The 21951-nt window shown below is 38.1% G+C and overlaps 2 protein-coding genes across 2 annotated transcripts; both read left to right on the top strand.

Annotated features, from left to right (window-relative positions):
• Positions 1-1378: 1378 nt before the first annotated feature.
• prr15la (proline rich 15 like a) lies at positions 1379-1720 on the top strand. The gene has a single exon (XM_062984866.1). It carries the CDS (start codon positions 1379-1381, stop codon positions 1718-1720), a length of 342 nt encoding a protein of 113 aa, XP_062840936.1.
• Positions 1721-10171: 8451 nt separating this feature from the next.
• Positions 10172-20921, top strand: si:dkey-75a21.2 (uncharacterized protein LOC794385 homolog). Its single transcript, XM_063018697.1, has 7 exons — positions 10172-10270; positions 11158-11263; positions 11363-11563; positions 13007-13146; positions 13250-13516; positions 19760-19905; positions 20086-20921. Exons 1-7 carry the CDS (start codon positions 10254-10256, stop codon positions 20514-20516), a joined length of 1308 nt encoding a protein of 435 aa, XP_062874767.1. The 5' UTR covers positions 10172-10253; the 3' UTR covers positions 20517-20921.
• The last annotated feature ends 1030 nt before the right edge of the window (positions 20922-21951 follow it).

Raw genomic sequence — 21951 nt, 5'->3', positions numbered from 1 at the left:
CATAGTGAGATCTAAAGAGCTCTCTGAGGCCTTCAGAAAGAAGATGCATATGGAAATGGATTTAAAAGGATCTCAAAACAACTATAAATCAGCCATTCCACTGTCCGGAAAATAATTTACAAGTGGAGAACATTTAAAACAACTGCCAACATGGTCAGGTCAGGCCGTCCTAGCAAGTTCAGCCCAAGAGCAGACCGCAAGATGCGTAAAGATGTCTCCAATAATCCCACAATGTTATCACGGGACCTACAGGTAGCTCTTGCCTCAGTTGATGTCAAGGTACATGTATCTACTATCAGAAAGAGACTGCACAAGTTTGATTTTCATGGGAGGTGTGGAAGAAGGAAACCCTTGCTGTCAAAAAAAAAATAACAGCAGGGCAAGACTTAGGTTTGCCAGAGAACACCTAGACAAAGAGCAGGACTTCAGGAACAATGTGCTATGGACAGATGAATCCAAAGTTGAATTATTTGGGCACAGTAATAGAAGACCCAACACAGCATTTGAGCACAAGAACCTCATACCATGTCATCTCATGGTTTGGGGCTGCAGCAGGGCCTGGCAAGCTCTCCATTATAGAATCCACGATGAATTCTTCACTGTATCAGAGGGTGTAAGACCATCTGTCCAAAAACTGAAGCTGAAGCAGAGGTGGACCATGCAACATAACAACGACCCAAAACATTCCAGTAAATCCACCAAGGAATGGCTCAAAAAAAAGAAATGGAGAGTTCGGGAATGACCAAGTCAAAGCCCTGGTCTTAATCCTATTGAGATGCTGTGGGGTGATTTGAAACGGGCTGTGCATGCAAGAAACCCCTCAAACCTCCCACAGCTGAAGACATTCTGCATGGAGGAATGGGAGAACTTTCTCCCAGTCGATGGCTGAGACTGGTAGATGGTTATAGGAAACGTCTAATTGAGGTTATTTCAGCCAAAGGGGGAAATACCGGCTATTAGGACATAGGGTGTCCTAACTTTTTCTCCACAAGAAATTTCCATTTTTGTTCATTACATTTCACAACTTGTGTTTAAAAGTATTTTTTTCAGTTTTATTTGTTTAGTGATATAAGCTCCATCTCTCAATACTGTTCAAATAAAGCTCAAATGTTCATATGTTAAAATATGTTCAAAAAGACAAAGGTTCTCATGGGGTGTTCTAACTTTTTCACTTGACTGTAGGTACAAAGTCAAAAGACATAGTGTGTACACTGGAATCGTGTAAAACCAGATTTAATACTTGTCTCCCCTCACAGGAAGTGTATGCACTCTTTTACAGTGTTTAACCAGTGTTTAATGAGCTTACTCATTTTATAAACAGAAATGGCTCTGACTCTCTTTTTCTTTTCCCTCCACAAGGAATTCTCTCTCTTCAGTCATGGCTACGACAGAGCCTGCCTCTGCCTGGTGGAAACTGACCTTCCTCCGCAAAAAGAAATCAGACGGCAAGGTGTTGTACGAAATACCGCCGGAGTTCACTAACAACACAGAGACGACACCGGAAACCACCAGTACAACGACTGGAACGCCAGACGATGCCCAGTTCAACGCCCGCCTTGAGCGCATCGTGGACAAAAATGCCACAAAAGGACGCCACGTAAAAGTCTCAAATTCTGGCAGGTTTAAAGAGAAGAAGAAGATCCGGGCGACGCTAGCAGAAAATCCAGACCTGTTTCCTGGCTCTGATACTTGCAGTGGAAACCAAAGCACAGCAGACTGAATGCTTTACAGACTCTTTGCACCCTGAATAAATTTACTTACACATGCATTTCTATATGTTTATAAAACTAAGCAATCATTTATGAATGCTGGATTAATTCCAGAAAATCACCCTGGAGGTTTTTGCTGCCACTGTGCTGCCCTAAATCTAAATTATGCTTAAAATAGATTAAAGATTAAAAGATTTGGTATTTGGGTCACTTAATGAGACGAGTGTCATTTTAGTCCACAATATATAATAAGATGTATATCTTCTATTAAGTGTTTGATTATTGTGTAAAATGTTTATTTATTTTTTTTTCTCCAATTTTCCCCCCAATTTTCTCCCTTAATCTAGTTGTATCCAATTACCCTGATTACGTTATGCTTCACCTACATGCTACAACCCTCCAATGCTGACTGAGGAGCTTCACACCTGACACATGCCCCCTCCGACACGTGCGCAGTACCCACTGCATTTTTTCACCTGTTCGAGGCGAGTTCACATGTGGATCAGCCTTGTGCATGGAGAGTCACACCCTGATCAGTGCAGGCACCATCAATCAACCAGCAGAGGTCGTAATTGCACCAGTTATGAAGAACCCTGGTCCGGCTTACCCACCCTGTGAACACCCTGGGCCACTTAGCCCAGCCGGATGGCAGAGCTGAGATTCGATACGATGTATTCGAAATCCCAGCTCTGTTGTGCTAGCGTATTGATGTGCAGGCACCATCAATTAGCCAGCAGAGGTTGTAATTGCATCAGTTATGAGGAACCGGCTTGTCCCACTCTGTGAACAACAGCCAATCATTGTTCATGTAGTCGCTTAGCCCAGCCGGATGGCAGAGCTGAGATTCGATAGGATGTATTTGAAATCCCAGCTCTGGTGTGCTAGCGTGGTTTACCGCTTTGCCACCTGAGCGGCCGTTAAATGTTGATTTTTAAATGTAATTGGTAATAGCATGAGTAATAAAATTTTTACAAATAGTATATGTTTTATTTATATTAAAAAGAAATCGCTCTACCCCTTTCATCTAGGATTTTATTATCAGTGGATAAAGGGTTATTACCAATGAATATTTTCTATGTTCAAATATACTAAATAGTTTTTAATTTAGTATTTTATGCAATAAGTTTATCATTAGTTGGACAATTCCAGCCCATCATGTTAAATCTACAGAGGAAGCAGTTATTGTAAATTTGATAATTTGAGAAAAAAAAAAAAAAATTAATATAGATAATTTGACTTCTATTGCACAAATATGGTCTTGCAATAAACACACGTAAACACAGTAAAACACAGTTTCAATCAATCAATCAGTTTTGATTGATTATTCTTTTCCTTTGGGATCTCATAACTTAAATAGTTTCTGATTAAAATGACAAAAATGGAAATGTTACGACTAAGAATATACACCGACTAGGAATAACATTATGACCACTGACAGGTGAAGTGAATAACACTGATTATCTCTTCATCACAGCACCTGTTAGTGGGTGGGATATATAAGGCAGCAAGTGAACATTTTATCCTCAAAGTTGATATATTAGAAGTAGAAAAATTGTGATGGCTAGACGACTAGATTAGAGCATTTCCAAAACTGCAGCTCTTGTGGGGTGTTCCCGGTCTGCAGTGGATAGTATCTATCAAAAATGGTCCAAGGAAGGAACAGTGGTAAATCGGCGACAGGGTCATGGGCGGCCACGGCTCAATGACGCACATGGGGAGCGATCCAACAGACGAGCTACTGTAGGAGCTGGTTCTGGTAGAAAGGTGTCAGATTACACAGTGCATCGCAATTGTAAGGCTGTTTAGGCAGCAAAAGGGGGACTAACACAATATTAGGAAGGTGGTCATAATGTTATGCCTGTTCGGTTTACAAACAACTAAACTTACTGTTATGACGTGATAAATGATGAACAATACTGTCCCAGTTGATTATGTATTGTGTTACTAGCCAATTAATAAACCAAAATTGAGGTTTTTCAGTACTGGTAACAGTATCTCATAAAACAACATATTCTTTACACATTATATTTACAGTCTAAGATAAGACAAAAAAAAATGTTTTAGTGATGTATTATTTACAACCCTAATTCACAAGTTAGGACAGGGGAAAATGCAAATGCAAACAGACAACAACGAAGCTGTTTTGCAGAAGCTTTTTTGACCTGCACACAATGACAACATTACAAAGATGATTTATTGTTTTGCGTACTTTTCTAGAGTCTCTGAACCTTTCAGTAATGTTATGGACTGTAGAGGGTGAAATTCTTTATTTTATTTTGTGCAATTGTACATGGAGTAACGTTTGTTCTTAAACTTGATCACACAAGTGGTAACCCTTAACCTATCCTTTCCTGTTATCAACTGAGTGTTTTATTAAAACTTGTATACCCATTTTTTTTAACCATTTTACATTGTTACTGCTCTTAATTTACCCCTTTCCAAATTATTTTGGGATGTGTTGCAGGCTTCAAATAATAAATTAAGTTTAGTTCATTAAGATTAGCTAAAAAGATTCGTTTTTAATTAAATTTCTATAAAATAATATTTTCAAATCACCGATTTGGAATTGGGTCTGTACAAACAGTAGATACATTACATTAAGGCTGAAATGGCACTTTAATGCTGGAATTACTTGTTTGTTTTTGGTCACATTACTGAAAGCCCTGAAGGTCAAATAAACGTATTCTTCAACTGTTGCCATATCAGTGCTAAAACAGACTAGACAGGGCCGCTCAGGTGGCGCAGTGGTAAAACACTTGCTAGAACACCAGAGCTGGGATCTTGAATACATTGTATCAAATCTCAGCTCTGGCTACCGGCTAAGGCTGAGAGGCCATGAACAACGATTGGCCTGTTGTTCATATAGGGGCGGGATATTAAGCCGGATGGGGTCTCTCTCCCATGACTGATGCAATTACGACCTCTGCTGGCTGATTGATGGTGCCTGCACAGAGACGAGGAAAGAGTGCGCTGATCAGGGTGTGTCTCTCCGCACACAGTGCTGATCCGCATTGCACTCGTCAAGTGTAGGTGATAAGATGCATACGGTTGCTGCCCACGTGTCGGAGGGGGCGTGGGTTAGCTTTGTCCTCCTCAGTCAGACCCGGGGTTCACATTTGTAAAGACGAACCCTGACGCAATCGGGCAATTGGACGCGCTAAATTCGGGAGAAAAGGGGGGAGAAAATGCATCAACACAATATATATATATATATATATATATATACTGTATATACAGTATATATATATATATATATATATATATATAAAATAAAAAATAAAAAACCAGCCAGTGCTAACTGGTTGAATTTACTGAATAAGAATTAAATATTTTATAAATACTAGCACTACTAATGGAATTTAACCTCCCAATGAAATTTAAAGTGGTAATTGCAAGTTAACCTTCATACACAAACATACATCTAGAAAGGAGTCAGCAACTGTGGTTTAATTATTTATCTGCTTATATATTTCAGTTACAAAACCAGTACTATGTTCATCTATCTGTTATCTTGTAATTTTCATGTTTTTTACTGGAACATTTTGCTAAAATTACAAAAAATTGCAGTACCTTATGATCAGAGTGATATTTCCGTACTTCACTGTACTTTATTAGCACATTTTATTGTGTATCTTTCTGTTTTTGTGTTTTAAGCTGTATTTTTTCTTTGAAATATGTCAAAGTTGTATTGGATTCCTTATTACGTTCTTATAAAAGGCAGCAATCTAGGGTTTAACATTTTTCTGGGTTTAAGATTTGAGCATTTTAAGTCTAAAGATATTTGTTTTTAATTTTTATATGTAATATTGTATACTGAGTTATATATGAAAATATAAACTTTTGTCCTTGCTGTTAGACAAATAAACATTATTATAAAACACCTTTTTCATTTTCTTACAATCACATCACATACACTGATTAGGCATAACATTATGACCACCTTACTAATATTGTATTGGTCCCCCTCTTCTGCCAAAACAGCCCTGAACCGTCAAGGCATGGACTCTACTAGACCCCTGAAGGTGTGCTCTGGTATCTGGCACCAAGATGTCAGCAGCAGATCCTTTAACTCCTGTAAGTTGTGAGGTGGGGCCTCCATGGATCGGACTTATTTGCACAGCACATCCCACAGATGCTCGTTTGGATTGAGATCTGGGTATTTGGAGGCCAAGTCAACACGTCAAAGTCATTGTGCTCCTCAAACCATTCCTGAACCATTTTTGCTTTGTGGCAGGGCGCATTATAAGATAAGATAAGATGCCTTTATTGTCATTGCACAGTGTACAACGAAATTGAGTAGCAATCCGACGGTGCTTACGCACACAATAAGTAAAAAAATAGAAGCAAAAATTATATACATATACACAATACATGTGTGTATGCCTAAAAATCTTAAATATAAAGAATAAATACTAAACTATAATTATTAAAAAGGACAAAAGACATTGTTTACAGCAGTGAGGTAGCAGTGGGGTATTGCACATGCCCTGAGTAGCTTAAGAGAATATTGCACAGAATATATATTTAGCTCTAAAAAAACAGTAGTGCAGACATAATAAATATAAATATAAATACTATTTAAATTATTTAAATTATCCTGCTGAAGGAGGCCACAGTCATCAGGGAATACCGTTTCCATGAAAGGGTGTACATGGTCTGCAACAATGCTTAGGTAGGTTGTACGTGTCAAAGTAACACCTTGCTATCAGAACCAGCATTAACGTCTTCAGCAATTTGAGCTACAGTAGCTTGTCTGTTGGATCGGACCACACGGGCCAGCCTTCGCTCCCCATGTGCATCAATGAGCCTTGGCTGCCCATGACCCTGTCGCCGGTTTACCACTGTTCCTTCCTTGGACCAACTTTTGACAGATATTGACAACTGCAGACCGGGAATACCCCACAAGAGCTGCAGTTTTGGAGATGCTCTGACCCAGTCATCTATCCATCACAATTTGGCCCTTGGTAAACTCGCTCAAATCCTTACACTTGCTCATTTTTCCTTCTTCTAACAACATCAACTTTGAGGATAAAATGTTCAGTTGCTGCCTACTATATCCCACCCACTAACAGGTGCCGTGATGAAGAGATAATCAGTGTAATTCACTTCACCTGTCAGTGGTCATAATGTTATGCCTGGTCGGTGTATATCGGAGTAGAGTACAACAAAATTCCTTCTTCGCATTTTCCAGCTTGGATTCAGAGCGCAGGGTCAGCCATTGTACGGCGCCCCTGGAGCAGAAGGGTTAAGTGCCTTGCTCAAGGGCCCAATAGTGGCTGCATGGCAGAGCTGGGATTTAAACTCTCAACCTTTCAGTTAATAGTCCAAAGCTCTACCCACTAGGCTACTACTGTCCTAGCATGGTGTCACTAAAGGCCTGATGTTTATAGCATTCCTGTTTTGTTTGGTTGTGGTCTCTGTATGGCTAAATTACCTTTTATAATAGTACATAACATTCAACACATTTTGGGTGTGACAAAAATTATTTTAGTACTTTTAAAATGCGTTCAAATAAAGATGATGTTTATAATAATGTGTTATTATTATGTAAAAACCCCATTTCCAGAAAAGTTGGGACATTTTGCAAAATGCAATTAAACCAAGAATCACTCTCTCACTTTCTATACAGCTTATCCTAATCAGGGTTGCGGGGGATGCTGGAGCCTATTCCAGCTCTCAATGGCTGTAAGGTACCCAGAAACACTATGGACAGGGTACCAGTCCATCTCGGGGCAGATACACACACACACATCTGAGGGCAATTTTAGTATCTCCGATTAACCTAACTTCATGTCTTTCGACTGTGGAAGTAAACCCACACAAACACAGGGAGAGAGTACAAACTCCACACAGAAAGAACCCAAACCACTCCATCTAGGAACCGAACCCAGGACCCTCTCACTGTGAGGTGACAGTGCTACCCCCCGAGCCACTGTGCCACCGTTGTTTCACAGATGAACATAATTGTATTTAATAACTATAAACAAATTAAGAATTTACTTACACACAGACACTGTTAGACAGTTTACCACTGTGTTACGTCATCTTTCCCATTAATTACACTGTTTAATGATATGAAAGCTGTTGCAGCATATGTATAATGAAGCATAGCATGAAGTTGCTGAGTTGCTAAAATAACCCTGGGCTTATAGGGAAAAGATGTTGCCCTGATTGCAGACTATGTCTCTGTGTCAATGGTACCTTCACACATACACAATTAAACATGCCATGAGAGATGTTGGCCTTCGACCTTTCACTGATAACATGTCCGGATGATTTGGCATGGAGAACCTGCGTCCAATTCTCCTGAAAACAAGCTAAAACGTTGCCTGATCAAACCAGAGCACATGTTTCTACTGTCTTTCTCTTATAATAGAGTTTCAGGTTGCATTCCTTGATGTAGTGGAGGGCTACATTTCACAGCAGTCATTAAATAACACACAGCATTTAGCAGATGTTTTTATCCAAAGCAATTTACAATTATGATTGAATACAGTTTGAGCAACTGAGGGTTAAGGGCCTTGCAACCTGGCAGTAGTGAGGCTTAAACCTGCAACCTTCTGATTACTAGTCCAGTACCTTAACCGCTGAATGACTGCGGTTTCATACATACTGTACATAAATTAAATGATGGAATAAATGGAAGTTACAATATACAGCACAGCCTCCCTTAATAGTTGAAAGACAAAAATACCCGTCTGTCTTTCCACATAACCACCCCCCACCCCAACCCCCCATCCCGTGTCCACAGAATTGGACAATTTGTCTAACCGATTGCTAATGTAACCAACCGTTGGCTTGTTCTTTTGAGCAAACTGCAGAGAGATGATCATTTGTGTAGAGAAGCACATTTTATGGAATCCCCAAAGGTACAAAATGCACCCAATACATAAACACATACATCAAACATTGTCAGCACACTACAGCACAGAAAAGTCTGTTACACTAAATTAATTGCCGTATGATTGCTACAATCGCCTCATATTGCATATTGCGCCTCATATTTCATACTCCACGCGGATTTGAAAACAATTTTGAAAATTTAGAATTTTACAACAAATTGCATATTTCACTGGAAACGCCTCATTTCATGGTCTGTGACATGATTTTCACAACCGTGAATTAGGTAGGGCCTTACATATTAGGGATTGACAACCATGCACATTCAATAGTGGTTTTTAGCCTAACCCTACACAAACTGAGATTTTTCAGGATTTTCAAAATCTTTCCACAATATTATGTACAGTTGATGGAGAAATTTGTTTTGCATGACAAATTTGGTGATTTGGTGAATCCTCCTTTTATACCCGATCATAATACACTGACCTATTACTAATTCACCTGCTTATAGCAGAATTCTTTAGCTATATGTAAAATATATATTAGCTATACCAGTATAGCTTGTATCAGCTATAAACTTTTCAATCTTATTTTGTACCTATTTTTTGTACAGTACATTTGTCAGTTAAATAAAGGTTCAGGGGAATTAACAAATCACAGATTCTTGTCTCTATTGCATTTACAACATGTCCCAACTTTTTCGAAAACAGGGTTTGAATTTGTAGCATTGTAAGATAAAGAATGCATTTAAGTATCTGCCCCTTCCCACTTTTTTTTTTATTTTTGCATATTTGTCACTTATCAAACTACTTTTAAGATTAGAAAAATAAAACACATTCTCTGGGCTTGAAGGCATCCGGGATGGGACATCACACAGTGAATTGTTCGATTCGATTTGTCTGAATTTTAATTTTATATTAGTGGAATCTAAAATGTAAATTGTACAATAAACTTTTTTTTACATGAACAAAAATGACTATAATAAACCATTTTTTTCCAAATGGAATTTGAATTTATATTTATTTATTTATTTATTTAATTGGGAGCCTAAAAACTTTATAAATAAAATAATTGGCATAAAATAAAATAAAATAGAATATTTTCTGTTTGTTTATTGGAATTGTTATTATAGTAGCATATTATATCTTTAAGCTTCCAGAAATTAATAACTTTAATTGGTGATCTTGCAAGTCAGACCAAAATGTATTTGTTATCTTACTTTAAAAAGCATTACTTGCATCTTTGCACAATTGCAATTTGCACAATACTGCATTTTTTTTTTACCTCACCTATCATTTACTCAGTACCATGTACTGGCCAACACTACACTTGTCTGTAGTCTTGTCTCTCTTAATTACTTAATTAGATTAGTAATGTCTTTTGTATTTATTGTACTGTTGTTTATATGCACTGTGCATTGTATTGTCTTGCACTTTTTGTTCTATGTTGCACCCTGGTCCTGGAGGAACGATGTTTCGTTTCAATATGTACTTGTAGACAGCTGAAATGACAATAAAGCCTCTCTTTAACTCATCTTCACAGAAGATGGAATTTTGTAACGAACATTTGAACATATGTGACGTCATTGCGTATCTCCGCCCCCTTTCTTCTCTGAAGGGAAATGGCAGCGTGAGCGTGTAGCATTAATAGCTAACAACAAACAAGTTCAACTCACTGTATTAAGGGATTATACAGGCTTTCTAAATGTACACCAACATGGTGTAAGTATATCATATTGTGTGAAAATTCTACTTTAATACTCACTTTATTACGTTCTACTGTGTGGAATTAGGTTGGTGAATTAATAGTTTTATTGACACCAACTATCCAAGCAGTTAGCTAGCATTAGGCCTAAGAATAGCACCGGTGCTAGCTATTTAGCTCTTTTGCTTGTAAATGGTTAAATGTGTCATTTTTGTGTCTTAGAATTTTCCCTAATTTCAGGTGTTTTATCAGATATTGTTGTATATTAACATATTCATTAGTTATTCTGCAAAGTGTGGAATTTGCAACTTTAAGTCATTAAGTTAGCTACATGGCTAGCTATTTAAGCCCGCGTTTTTGAACTCAAAACAGCGCATTGTTATACAATTGTTTCAAACCTCCTTTCTTTTTACCTTGATTACAACTTAATCTAAGTTTTCTTCCTAATCTAGGGCTGTGTATCTTGCACTAAAATTGGACGCCCTGGTCATGCCTCAGTGCTCAGATCAGCTGTTGTGATGGCTAGATTAACCTCACGGTGTTCCGTACGACATTTACACGTTACACGATATGATAAAGTTTCGGACCAATTTGTTATGTAGCTAATAATGCAGGACACTTCTTAGGTCTTTGCATATTCTTTATTGATATGCATTAAAGAGTCATTTGTGTTATTGTTTCACAAAATCTGAAGCAAATACCAAGTCCTGTCCAAAGTAGCCACCCCAAACTAGTGACTGCTTTATTTCCAAAATGCAGCCTTATTAGTAGAATATAAAGCTATAAAATTGCCATTTGTAGCTTTTCCTTCTATTAAAATAATTTCCTTCCATTATAAAATAGTCACAACACTAGTTCACTAAAGTGATGTAATATTTGTGTGTTTTACATGTATTCCTCACAGGATGGAACGCCAGTTTTCAGGCAAACTGAAACCCAGAATATCTAATAAGGAGCGCTTTCATTGTGTCAATCCAGATATTAACCTTCCTCTGTATCCAGCTTTAAAGGTTAGTTCACTCTGTAGCACTGTTTATATAAGTGGTTTATAATGTTTCTTAGCTGCTAGAGAGGTTGGTAATGTGACTAACAGCACTTTTCCCTATTAGGACTGGCTTCCATGTAATCATGAATATCATGTGTGTGACTACAAGACCATACGACAGACACAGGACCACGTTGATTTTTCCGCCACATTGAGAATGACCATATCTTCTGTTGAGGAAGTTCAGCAGTGGGTGAAAAGTTCATCCATCACCTGGAGAATTGATAGAACCAGACCACCTAAAGGGCAAAGAGTTATCTTTAAGGTGTGTGAAACTTACATTTCGGTTTACATTTAGGTTGCACTGTAATGGCTAAACGATAACCATATTGCTATTATGTTGCAGTTAGAGTTTTATTTCATTTTCATCAACTGCTTTATTCTAGGTAGGGTCATGACAAGTTCGGTTTTAAAGGGAAACACTGGGCACAGTGCAGGAATCTCCTGTACAAGGCACCAAATCATTGCAGGCTGTCAGAGATTTAGACAAACCTAAACATGTCTTCATAAGACAAGATAGACTTTAGTGTCACTTGTTATACAACAAAACTTTGTTTAGTAGCTCCCAGTAAGACCAGCATCAATAATATAATAAAAATAAGGTAAAATATATTAATATCAATATATGACTCGGTACAACACAAAATTAGCTAAATTAATCAATCAGAATCAGATTTATTGGCCAAGTATGTGGATACACACAAGGAATTTGTTTCCGGCTGATGGTATCTCTCTAGTAATAATACAGTGTACAAGCAATGTATACATTAAACACAAAAACACAATTATACAAACTATAAGATTATATACACGCAATATACAGATATGTATATTAATATGAAATATAGAGTATTGACATGGTGATTATGGATATATGCACAGATTTTGAATAGTGCACAACAGAACAGCATAACCGGTATAACAGTAGCGAAATAATAATAATAATTATTGCACAAACTGTATTGATTTTATGTACATAATGTAAAGTGATCTGTTCATTTAAAAGCGACTTGGGGAGGGCGATGTACAAGACAGTTTGGTTTGCTGTCTTCAGCAGCTATGGATGTGTGTGAGTGTGAGAGAGTGAGTGTCTTTATGTGGGGGGTGTAATGGGGGTTACAGCTCTAAGAAAGAAACTGTTCTGTAGTCTGTTTGTGTGTTTCTTGATGGTCTTGTATTCCTAAATGCCTGACTGGCTTATTGCACCAATAACAATATTTAAAAAAATGTTACTGGACATTTTGGACACTGCTTTTTTAGCTGTTTCTGATTTACATGTGCTGGCCATGTTGTGCAGTCAGGTTTAAAGCTACCCTGGTTAATTTGCTGCATTGATCTAATTGATTAATTATTGTTATAGTAATACGAACCAGACACTTGTTTCATTTTGGTTTCTTCAGTTATTATATAACTTTGTTATAACTAAGCGCCTTGCTATCACACTATATATGCTACTTCATTCACCAATGACAGCCACTTTTTCAGCCAGCTACTTTTTTAAGAGGCAAGACAAAATGTGTTCCCACTGCTGGATTTCAGTCCAGGCAACTCCCCATCATCAACTGTCAAGTCTGCTTTGTAGTCCAAAGTTTCTTAACTGACAAGAGTGGGACCCATTGTGGTTTTCTACTGTACAATGTAAAATATGCATGTCTGTAACATTGAGTATAGTTATGTAACTGTTTTCCACTGCTGACATCAAATTTAGGTGGACTACCGATGCCATCACAACACAAAACCAAGAAACGCAGTGGAAGCATCGGGGAGACGGACCAAAAACACAAACTGCCCTGCAAAGATGAGCATCACTCTCCATCGACCACAGGGAAGCAATGGCAGACAATGTCGGTGTGTGTTTCAGTGATAATCCCGATGTCATTTTATTCTCGAGACAGTTTCCTAAGCATAGTTTTGTCAATAACATCAGTTCTTGATTTTTGTTTGTGTTCAGGAGCACAGATCCTCACATGCCAGCCTTTCCAACAATAGTGCACATCACCAACGAGCATAATCACAACCTACACGTACCAGATGCTTTGAGGTACAAGGATGTCGGACAGGATGCCATACTGAAGCTGAAGAAGCTTTTTGAAGCTGGTCATTCACCGTCTACCGCTCTGGATGTGTTGAAATATGATCTCCAGTTAGAACTTGGAGAGGACTATGCATATGCCTCAGCTGATCGATCCATTTGCCCAGACATTCAGTTTTGCTACAGGTAAATTCACTACAACACCCATAATGCAATGCATTCATCTTAAACACTTACCTTTTTAAGCTTTCTCACCAATATGTAGCAAGAGAATCAGATATTGTATTTAGCATTTTAAATAATGCAGACACATAAACAATTATCAGCAGTTAGCTGTCGGATCACATGGTGTTCACAATAGGGTCAAAACAAATTGTTTTTGGGTAAACATTTGTTTGTAAACATGTTTTATTTAGTTGTGATTGTGCCCTTAAGTGCCCCTTTTTATTGTACAGTGTATCACAAAAGTGAGTACACCCCTCACATTTCTGCAAATATTTCATTATATCTTTTCATGGGACAACACTATAGACATGAAACTTGGATATAACTTAGAGTAGTCAGTGTACAGCTTGTATAGCAGTGTAGATTTACTGTCTTCTGAAAATAACTCAACACACAGCCATTAATGTCTAAATAGCTGGCAACATAAGTGAGTACACCCCACAGTAAACATGTCCAAATTGTGCCCAAATGGTGTCATGTGTCAAGGTCCCAGGTGTAAATGGGGAGCAGGGCTGTTAAATTTGGTGTTTTGGGTACAATTCTCTCATACTGGCCACTGGATATTCAACATGGCACCTCATGGCAAAGAACTCTCTGAGGATGTGAGAAATAGAATTGTTGCTCTCCACAAAGATGGCCTGGGCTATAAGAAGATTGCTAACACCCGGAAACTGAGCTACAGCATGGTGGCCAAGGTCATACAGCGGTTTTCCAGGACAGGTTCCACTCGGAACAGGCTTCGCCAGGGTCGACCAAAGAAGTTGAGTCCACGTGTTCGGCGTCATATCCAGAGGTTGGCATTAAAAAATAGACACATGAGTGCTGCCAGCATTGCTGCAGAGGTTGAAGATGTGGGAGGTCAGCCTGTCGGTGCTCAGACCATACGCCGCACACTGCATCAACTCGGTCTGCATGGTCGTCATCCCAGAAGGAAGCTGACGCACAAGAAAGCCCGCAAACAGTTTGCTGAAGACAAGCAGTCCAAGAACATGGATTACTGGAATGCCCTGTGGTCTGACGAGACCAAGATAAACTTGTTTGGCTCAGATGGTGTCCAGCATGTGTGGCGGCGCCCTGGTGAGAAGTACCAAGACAACTGTATCTTGCCTACAGTCAAGCATGGTGGTGGTAGCATCATGGTCTTGGGCTGCATGAGTGTTGCTGGCACTGGGGAGCTGCGGTTCATTGAGGGAAACATGAATTCCAACATGTACTGTGACATTCTGAAACAGAGCATGATCCCCTCCCTTCGAAAACTCATGGCAGTTTTTCAACAGGATAACGACCCCAAACACAACCTCCAAGATGACAACTGCCTTGCTGAGGAAGCTGAAGGTAAAGGCGATGGACTAAACCCAATTGAGCACCTGTGGCGCATCCTCAAGTGGAAGGTGGAGGAGTTCAAGGTGTCTAACATCCACCAGCTCCGTGATGTCATCATGGAGGAGTGGAAGAGGATTCCAGTAGCAACCTGTGCAGCTCTGGTGAATTCCATGCCCAGGAGGGTTAAGGCAGTGCTGGATAATAATGGTGGTCACACAAAATATTGACACTTTGGGCACAATTTGGACATGTTCACTGTGGGGTGTACTCACTTATGTTGCCAGCTATTTAGACATTAATGGCTGTGTGTTGAGTTATTTTCAGAAGACAGTAAATCTACACTGCTATACAAGTTGTACACTGACTACTCTAAGTTATATCCAAGTTTTATTTCTATAGTGTTGTCCCATGAAAAGATATAATAAAATATTTGCAGAAATGTGAGGGGTGTACTCACTTTTGTGATACACTGTATATTGTATATCGGAACCAAAAAAAAAACACTTAATAACAAACTTCCATCTATGTCCAGTTATATATAAACCTGATATTTGCAAGTATTTTTAAAGGGTACAGGTCAAAATATGGATGCAACTGTGAGTAAAAAGTCCCACTCTAAGACAAATGTCAGACCAATAATGTATTTTTTTATTACATGACAGATTAAAGAGGTAGAAATTGTAATGTGCTTTAAATATTTATTTGTAATGCAGCTTAAACATATGTGATTTTTATGTTACATGTCAGTGATCATGGTCAGATCAGTGAAAGTAATTGTGGTCTGGTACTTATTGAAATAAGTGACAGCTCTACATACACATGGTTTAGACTTAAATAGATAGGGTGATCAGACGTTCTTGATTTTCAGGGATTTTCAAATTATGGAAACCTCTCCTTGATTTTTGGCATGCATTTAAAACTGCAGTGGATTAGTGATCTGTCCAGGGTGTTCCTGCCTTACACCCAAGTTGAACCTGACTTGCCTCAACCCTGACCATAATGAAGCAGTTCATGAAAATAAAAAAATGAAATGACTCATGCAAAATAAACAAGGCCAGCCAGACTTTTAAGTTAAGAAAATCAGTAGGGATACTTATTACTTGATGGTGTTATATTGTTATTATATCTGCAAAATAGTTTTGTACTGTAGTATTATGTACCAATGACAATGTTCTGGAGAAACACTATCCATAAGAATTAACTATTTATAAGGATCAACTTAATGGCTTTTAATAACAATAGCAAACCTAATAATACCCAAATCTCATCTTAAACTTCATTCTTTTTTACTTTTTGAATTCTTTGCCCAATTTCAACATAATTTTAAAAACAGAGGAGAAAGTTTATAGGTCATTCACAACTAGCACAATTATCAGAGTATTAGTATTATTGTTTTAATTAGAGTCTACAATGAGAAGTCAGAAGGCAGTGTAAAGAAAAACAAATAAAAGTAGGACTGCTCTATATCATTTGCATGTGTGAGTGATGACAAAGCAGTGGAGAAAACAAACACGATAAGACAAAGGCATTAATCTTATTGTTATTATTTTAATCGTAAGGGCGCTTAACTAAAATAGACAAGTTCTGTTTTATTTGATCACTTGGTTTTCTGTGATTATGCAGTTATCGAATGTATTAATTAGTCGGACTAGCATGTTCTTCCCGTGTCTGTGGGGGTTACCTCCAGGAGCTCCGGTTTCCTCCCGCACTCCAAAGGCATGCAAGTGAGGTCAATTGAATATACAAAATTGTCTGTGAGTGTTTGACATTAAGGACTTGGACTGATGAAGCTTGTGTGGTCAGTGATTACCTGTCCTGTTATGAATGTAACCAACGTGTGTAAAACATGACGTTAAAATCCTAATAAATAATAAATAAATAATATTAGTTAGTTATTAGAATATGTAATTCCAAACCACAAGGTGGCGACAGACAATAATTAACATAATTTCCTACTCTGTTGGGCTTCCCTGTAGGACCACAAACAGTTGGAAATGAACCTGTCTGGGACGTCCCATTCATTGGTTATTTTAGCTTCATCTACCACATAGATGAACTTTGTGTCTATACAATAACAGATTGTAGCCCATCTGTTGCTCTGGGTGTTAAGCTATTTTCTGCACTCCAATTACACTAACATGGTAATAATCAGACTTAAATAGATAGGGTGATCAGACATTCTTGATATCCAGGGATTATGGAAATCTCTCCTTAATTTTTTACCACTAACATGGTAATAATGTTTTGCGTGTTCTGGTATGAGTGTATCAGGTGCAGTTAATATGTTGGGATTTTAAATACTAATAATGCTTTCTTGTCTTTTATCAGTGGACACTGTGATTACAGGACGCTCTTGACTTTATTTTTGGTTGAAGCTTTATTCTCCTTTTAGTATTGACATTGAGCTGTATAAAAATCCCAACACTGCTGCACATGCTACACATATACCAGTAGAGAACACACTACCACTGCAAGTGCTGAGAATGTTCCATAACCTTTATAACATTTGGTCGAATATCTGGTGTCCTTTATGATTTGATAAATGGGGTAGTGATGGGTGACAAAGTCTGGGAAGCAAAATATAAACTTCAGTCAGTAAAAACTGCAGTCATGTGTATAAAATGGGTTTATGTTTAGTTTAATTAATAGGTTATATATGCTCATTTTAATCATTCCATAAAAATCTGGGACATATTTTGCTTTATGTTATAACTTTTCCTTTTTTAACAGTGTTCTTTAATTGTTTAGTCATGAGAACACCAATTGTTGCTGTGAGAGAGACAAAGATGTTGTCTTAGTGGAAACATACAGTATGTAGCTCTAATATGAATGGATTTACCCAAGTTACCCATGTCATGGTGCTAATAAACCCCCATATCAGATTCCTTCTGTTCCTTTTAGTATTTGGGCCAGAAAACACAATAATATATATCTGCTTTTCATCAGTCCATCTCAGATGAGCTTGAACCCAGAGAAGTTGGCATTATTTAAGAATGTTGTTGGGATGTGGCTTCTGCTTTGCCTTTTAATTTACATTTGTAAAAGCAAAAACAAACCGTGTTTACTGACAAGGGTTTTCTGAAATGTTAAAAGTCCCTGTGGTATTATCAATGGATGTCTTGAATGTGTTGCAAAAATAAGTGGGTTTAGAAAAGAAAACTAAAATGTTTATTTTATTATGGCTTCTAACATCTAAAATGACATAATGAATTATATAAACACGATAGCTAGATGGATGGATGGATAGTTTATTTTTCCCGATGGAAATTATTGGCCCCCAGTGATTAAGCAGGCAAAGGAAGAGAAACTTATACAAGTACAAATAAGAGTTTAGTGAATGAATATGCATGTATACAGTATGCAAAACTATGTGCAAATTGTGAATTTGACCTACTCTGCACTCCAATGACAGTAACATGGTGATAACATGGCATTGTGTGTTCTGGTATGAGTGAATTACAGTGGGGCCAAAAAGTATTTAGTCAGCCACTGATTGTGCAGGTTCTCCTACTTAGAAAGATGAGAGAGGTCTGTAATTTTCATCATAGGTACACTTCAACTATGAGAGACAAAATGAGAAAAAAAAATTCCAGGAAATCACATTGTAGGATTTTTAAAGAATTTATTTGTAAATTATGGTGGAAAATAAGTATTTGGTCAATAACAAACAAGCAAGATTTCTGGCTCTCACAGACCTGTAACTTCTTCTTTAAGAAGCTCTTCTGTCCTCCACTCGTTACCTGTATTAATGGCACCTGTTTGACCTTATCTGTATAAAAGACACCTGTTCACAGCCTCAAACAGTCAGAAAATTGTAGACCTGCACCAGGCTGGGAAGAGTGAATCTACAATGGGTGTGAATAAATCAACTGTGGGAGCAATTGTAAAAAAATGGAAGACATACAAGACCATTGATTATCTCTCTCGATCTGGGGCTCATTCCGTGGGGTCAAAATGATCATGAGAACGGTGAGCAAAAATCCCAGAACTACACGGAGGGACCTGATGAATGACCTGCAGAGAGCTGGGACCAAAGTAACAAAGGCTACCATCAGTAACACACTACGCCGAGAGGGACTCAAATCCTGCAGTGCCAGGCGTGTCCCCCTGCTTAAGCCAGTACATGTCCAGGCCCGTCTGAAGTTTGCCAGAGAGCATATGGATGATCCAGAAGAGGATTGGGATAATATCATGTGGTCAGATGAAACCAAAATGGAACTTTTTGGTAAAAACTCAACTAGTCGTGTTTGGAGGAAGAAGAATGCTGAGTTGCACACCATACCTACTGTGAAGCATGGGGGTAGAAACATCATGCTTTGGGGCTGTTTTTCTGCAAAGGGGACAGGACGACTGATCCGTGTTAAGGGAAGAATGAACGGGGCCATGTATCGTGAGATTTTAAGCCAAAACCTCCTTCCATCAGTGAGAGCATTGAAGATGGAACGTGGCTGGGTCTTCCAGAATGACAATGATCCCAAACACTGTGGATTTTAATTACTAATGATGCATTATTTTATTTTATCTAGGGACACATTCTGATTACAGGATGCTGTTGACTTTATATTATAAATACACTGCATTCTTTTTTTATTAGCATTTTATTTATTAAACTTTTTACATTTGCATTCATATCTATACACAGTGTTATGAAAATCAACCTGTTGTTTAGACCAGGGTTTTCCACATTTTGTCCATAATTGTTTATGCGACTCAGGCAACACAATGCATCTTACTCTCTCTATACAAGATGTAACATAAAGCCTCCACTAGAGGGTGTTTTGAAAATACCTGATTTAGAAAACCCATTACACATTAATGCATGCTTGTACTTGTTTAATACAAAAATAAAGCTTCATTGCTTAAAATGCAATTTCTATACAGGTTGTACCACCAAGTTTCCAAGTCTCTTAGAGAACCCAGTCCATCACCCTCCATTATTCCCAGCCAGGACACAAATAGCTCCTGGACTGAGATCGACCACTCTGAACAGGCATTAATGATGGGACATGAGATCGTCACCACAGAAGGTTTGCATTTCATTAATAATTCAAATAATGGTTTTAAAGAATGAACATTTTGAACTTTGAACTTAATTATTTATACTTAAAAGTATATATTTTTTGTCATTTAAATATGTAAGCATTGAAAAATGTCACCTGTACTATTTATTTTTATAATAAATATAACAATATAATTCTTTTTTTTAGTGATTTCTGAGGAAGAGAACCCTGTGGACAAGTTAAAGACATGCTTATCCGAATTGTGCGACATCGTCGAGAGGGAGCCGAGCGTGTGGGCAGCGACACAAGACTTCATAAAGGGAATCGAAAGGATCCAGCACAACCCAGTAAAGCTGGCATCAGCCATGCACGCCTTCGGCCGCTACAGCTGTCTGCTCATGAAGAAGAGGGCCAAAACTATCCGCAGGGGCTCTCCGTGTTCGGGACTTACGCTCACCGCCCAGCCTAACACAGGGGCTCGCAGGAAGCCCAAACTCGATGTAAAACGTCGCATCTCTGCGGTCCGACAGAGCAAGACAATGTCAGGGCCCGACCACGAGTACAGTCAGCCAGAAAAACGACGACTATCGGGGCACCACACTTTTGTACACGGCATCCCAAAATCCAGTGTTAAATAATAGTTGCTGTTTGCTGAAAATGCTGTTTTGCTTCTTAGCCTGATTCCCTATGGCAGTGTTTTCCAAGCCTGGTCCTCGATTAGCATTACCCTGCACATTTAAACCTTTTTTAATTATTTAGCTGTTAAGTTAAATCTAAGTACGTTGGAGCACAAAAAACAATCCACTGTGCAGGTCAAAGTTACTTGAGGAGCAGAATAAAATACACAAATGTGTAGACTCTTGGCTTTAATGCTTCTCTGGTCTTGTATATTCATTGGATGTGGTTTTTTACAAACCTGTACTCATAACCCAGATCCTTAACCCCTCACTTGATGCCACTTTACCTCTTCTGCGCATCACTTTAAACTGTGTCATCATGGAATGTGTTGCATAAAATAAGTGGATAAAAAGATGCCTAAACTACTTGTATTTCATTATTGTCTCTGACATTTAAAATTACAAACATGTATGCCATAGGCTTGTTATGCACACTAGGGATGCAAATTTTAAACCAATCAGCCTACAGTGTTAAATCAAAAGATGAAATGCAGGACAGTTTTATCACATTTTTATTTTACACGCATAGTTATTTGAAGAGGAGTTCGACCTTTTGACTAGGGCATGATGCAATTGATCCAGATTTATAAGCAAATAGTTAAATACTGTAGATCCACATGTACAGAGTCTAAAATGCATTCAGACTCCATATTGACACTTAACAGGTTTAGAGGTTGTGATATTAATGCGTTCAAGTTTTTTTTAATTCATGTAATAGTAAGTGTGAGTCTAAGGTTCAGTCATAGATAGCCTTAAATTAATTGTAAGCTGTTGCAAATTAATTTAAATGACATTTTTACCTGACAGCATTTACTTAACAGTGAATTCTTTGTCGGTTATTAGTTATAAACGGTTAATTATTAACATCCCTAATGCACACACACATATGAAATTGACAGAAATATTTTTGCTTCGTATATACAGGGTGGGCCATTTATATGGATACACCTAAATAAAATGGGAATGGTTGGTGATATTAACTTCCTGTTTGTGGCACATTAGTATATGGGAGGGGAAAAACTTTTCAAGATGGGTGGTGACCATGGTGGCCATTTTGAAGTCGGCCATTTTGAAGTCGGCCATTTTGGATCCAACTTTAGTTTTTTCAATGGGAAGAGGGTCATGTGACACATCAAACTTATTGAGAATTTCACAAGAAAAACAATGGTGTGCTTGGTTTTAACGTAACTTTATTCTTTCATGAGTTATTTACAAGCTTCTCTTTGTTTACAGCCATTGACATGTCGCAGAGGTTAACACGTGAGGAGCGGATAGAAATTGTGTTGATGTCTGGTGAACGCAGTACCCGGGTCATTGCAGCAGATTTCAATGCAAGACACCCTACGAGACCACCCATCTCCCATGCTACAGTTAGCAAACTGCTTGCCAAGTTTCG

This window comes from Trichomycterus rosablanca, chromosome 22, assembly GCF_030014385.1.
Source record: "Trichomycterus rosablanca isolate fTriRos1 chromosome 22, fTriRos1.hap1, whole genome shotgun sequence".
Classification (NCBI taxonomy): domain Eukaryota; kingdom Metazoa; phylum Chordata; class Actinopteri; order Siluriformes; family Trichomycteridae; genus Trichomycterus; species Trichomycterus rosablanca.
The sequence above is the reverse complement of the archived record's forward strand: the minus strand, read 5'-3'. Positions and strand labels throughout refer to the sequence as shown.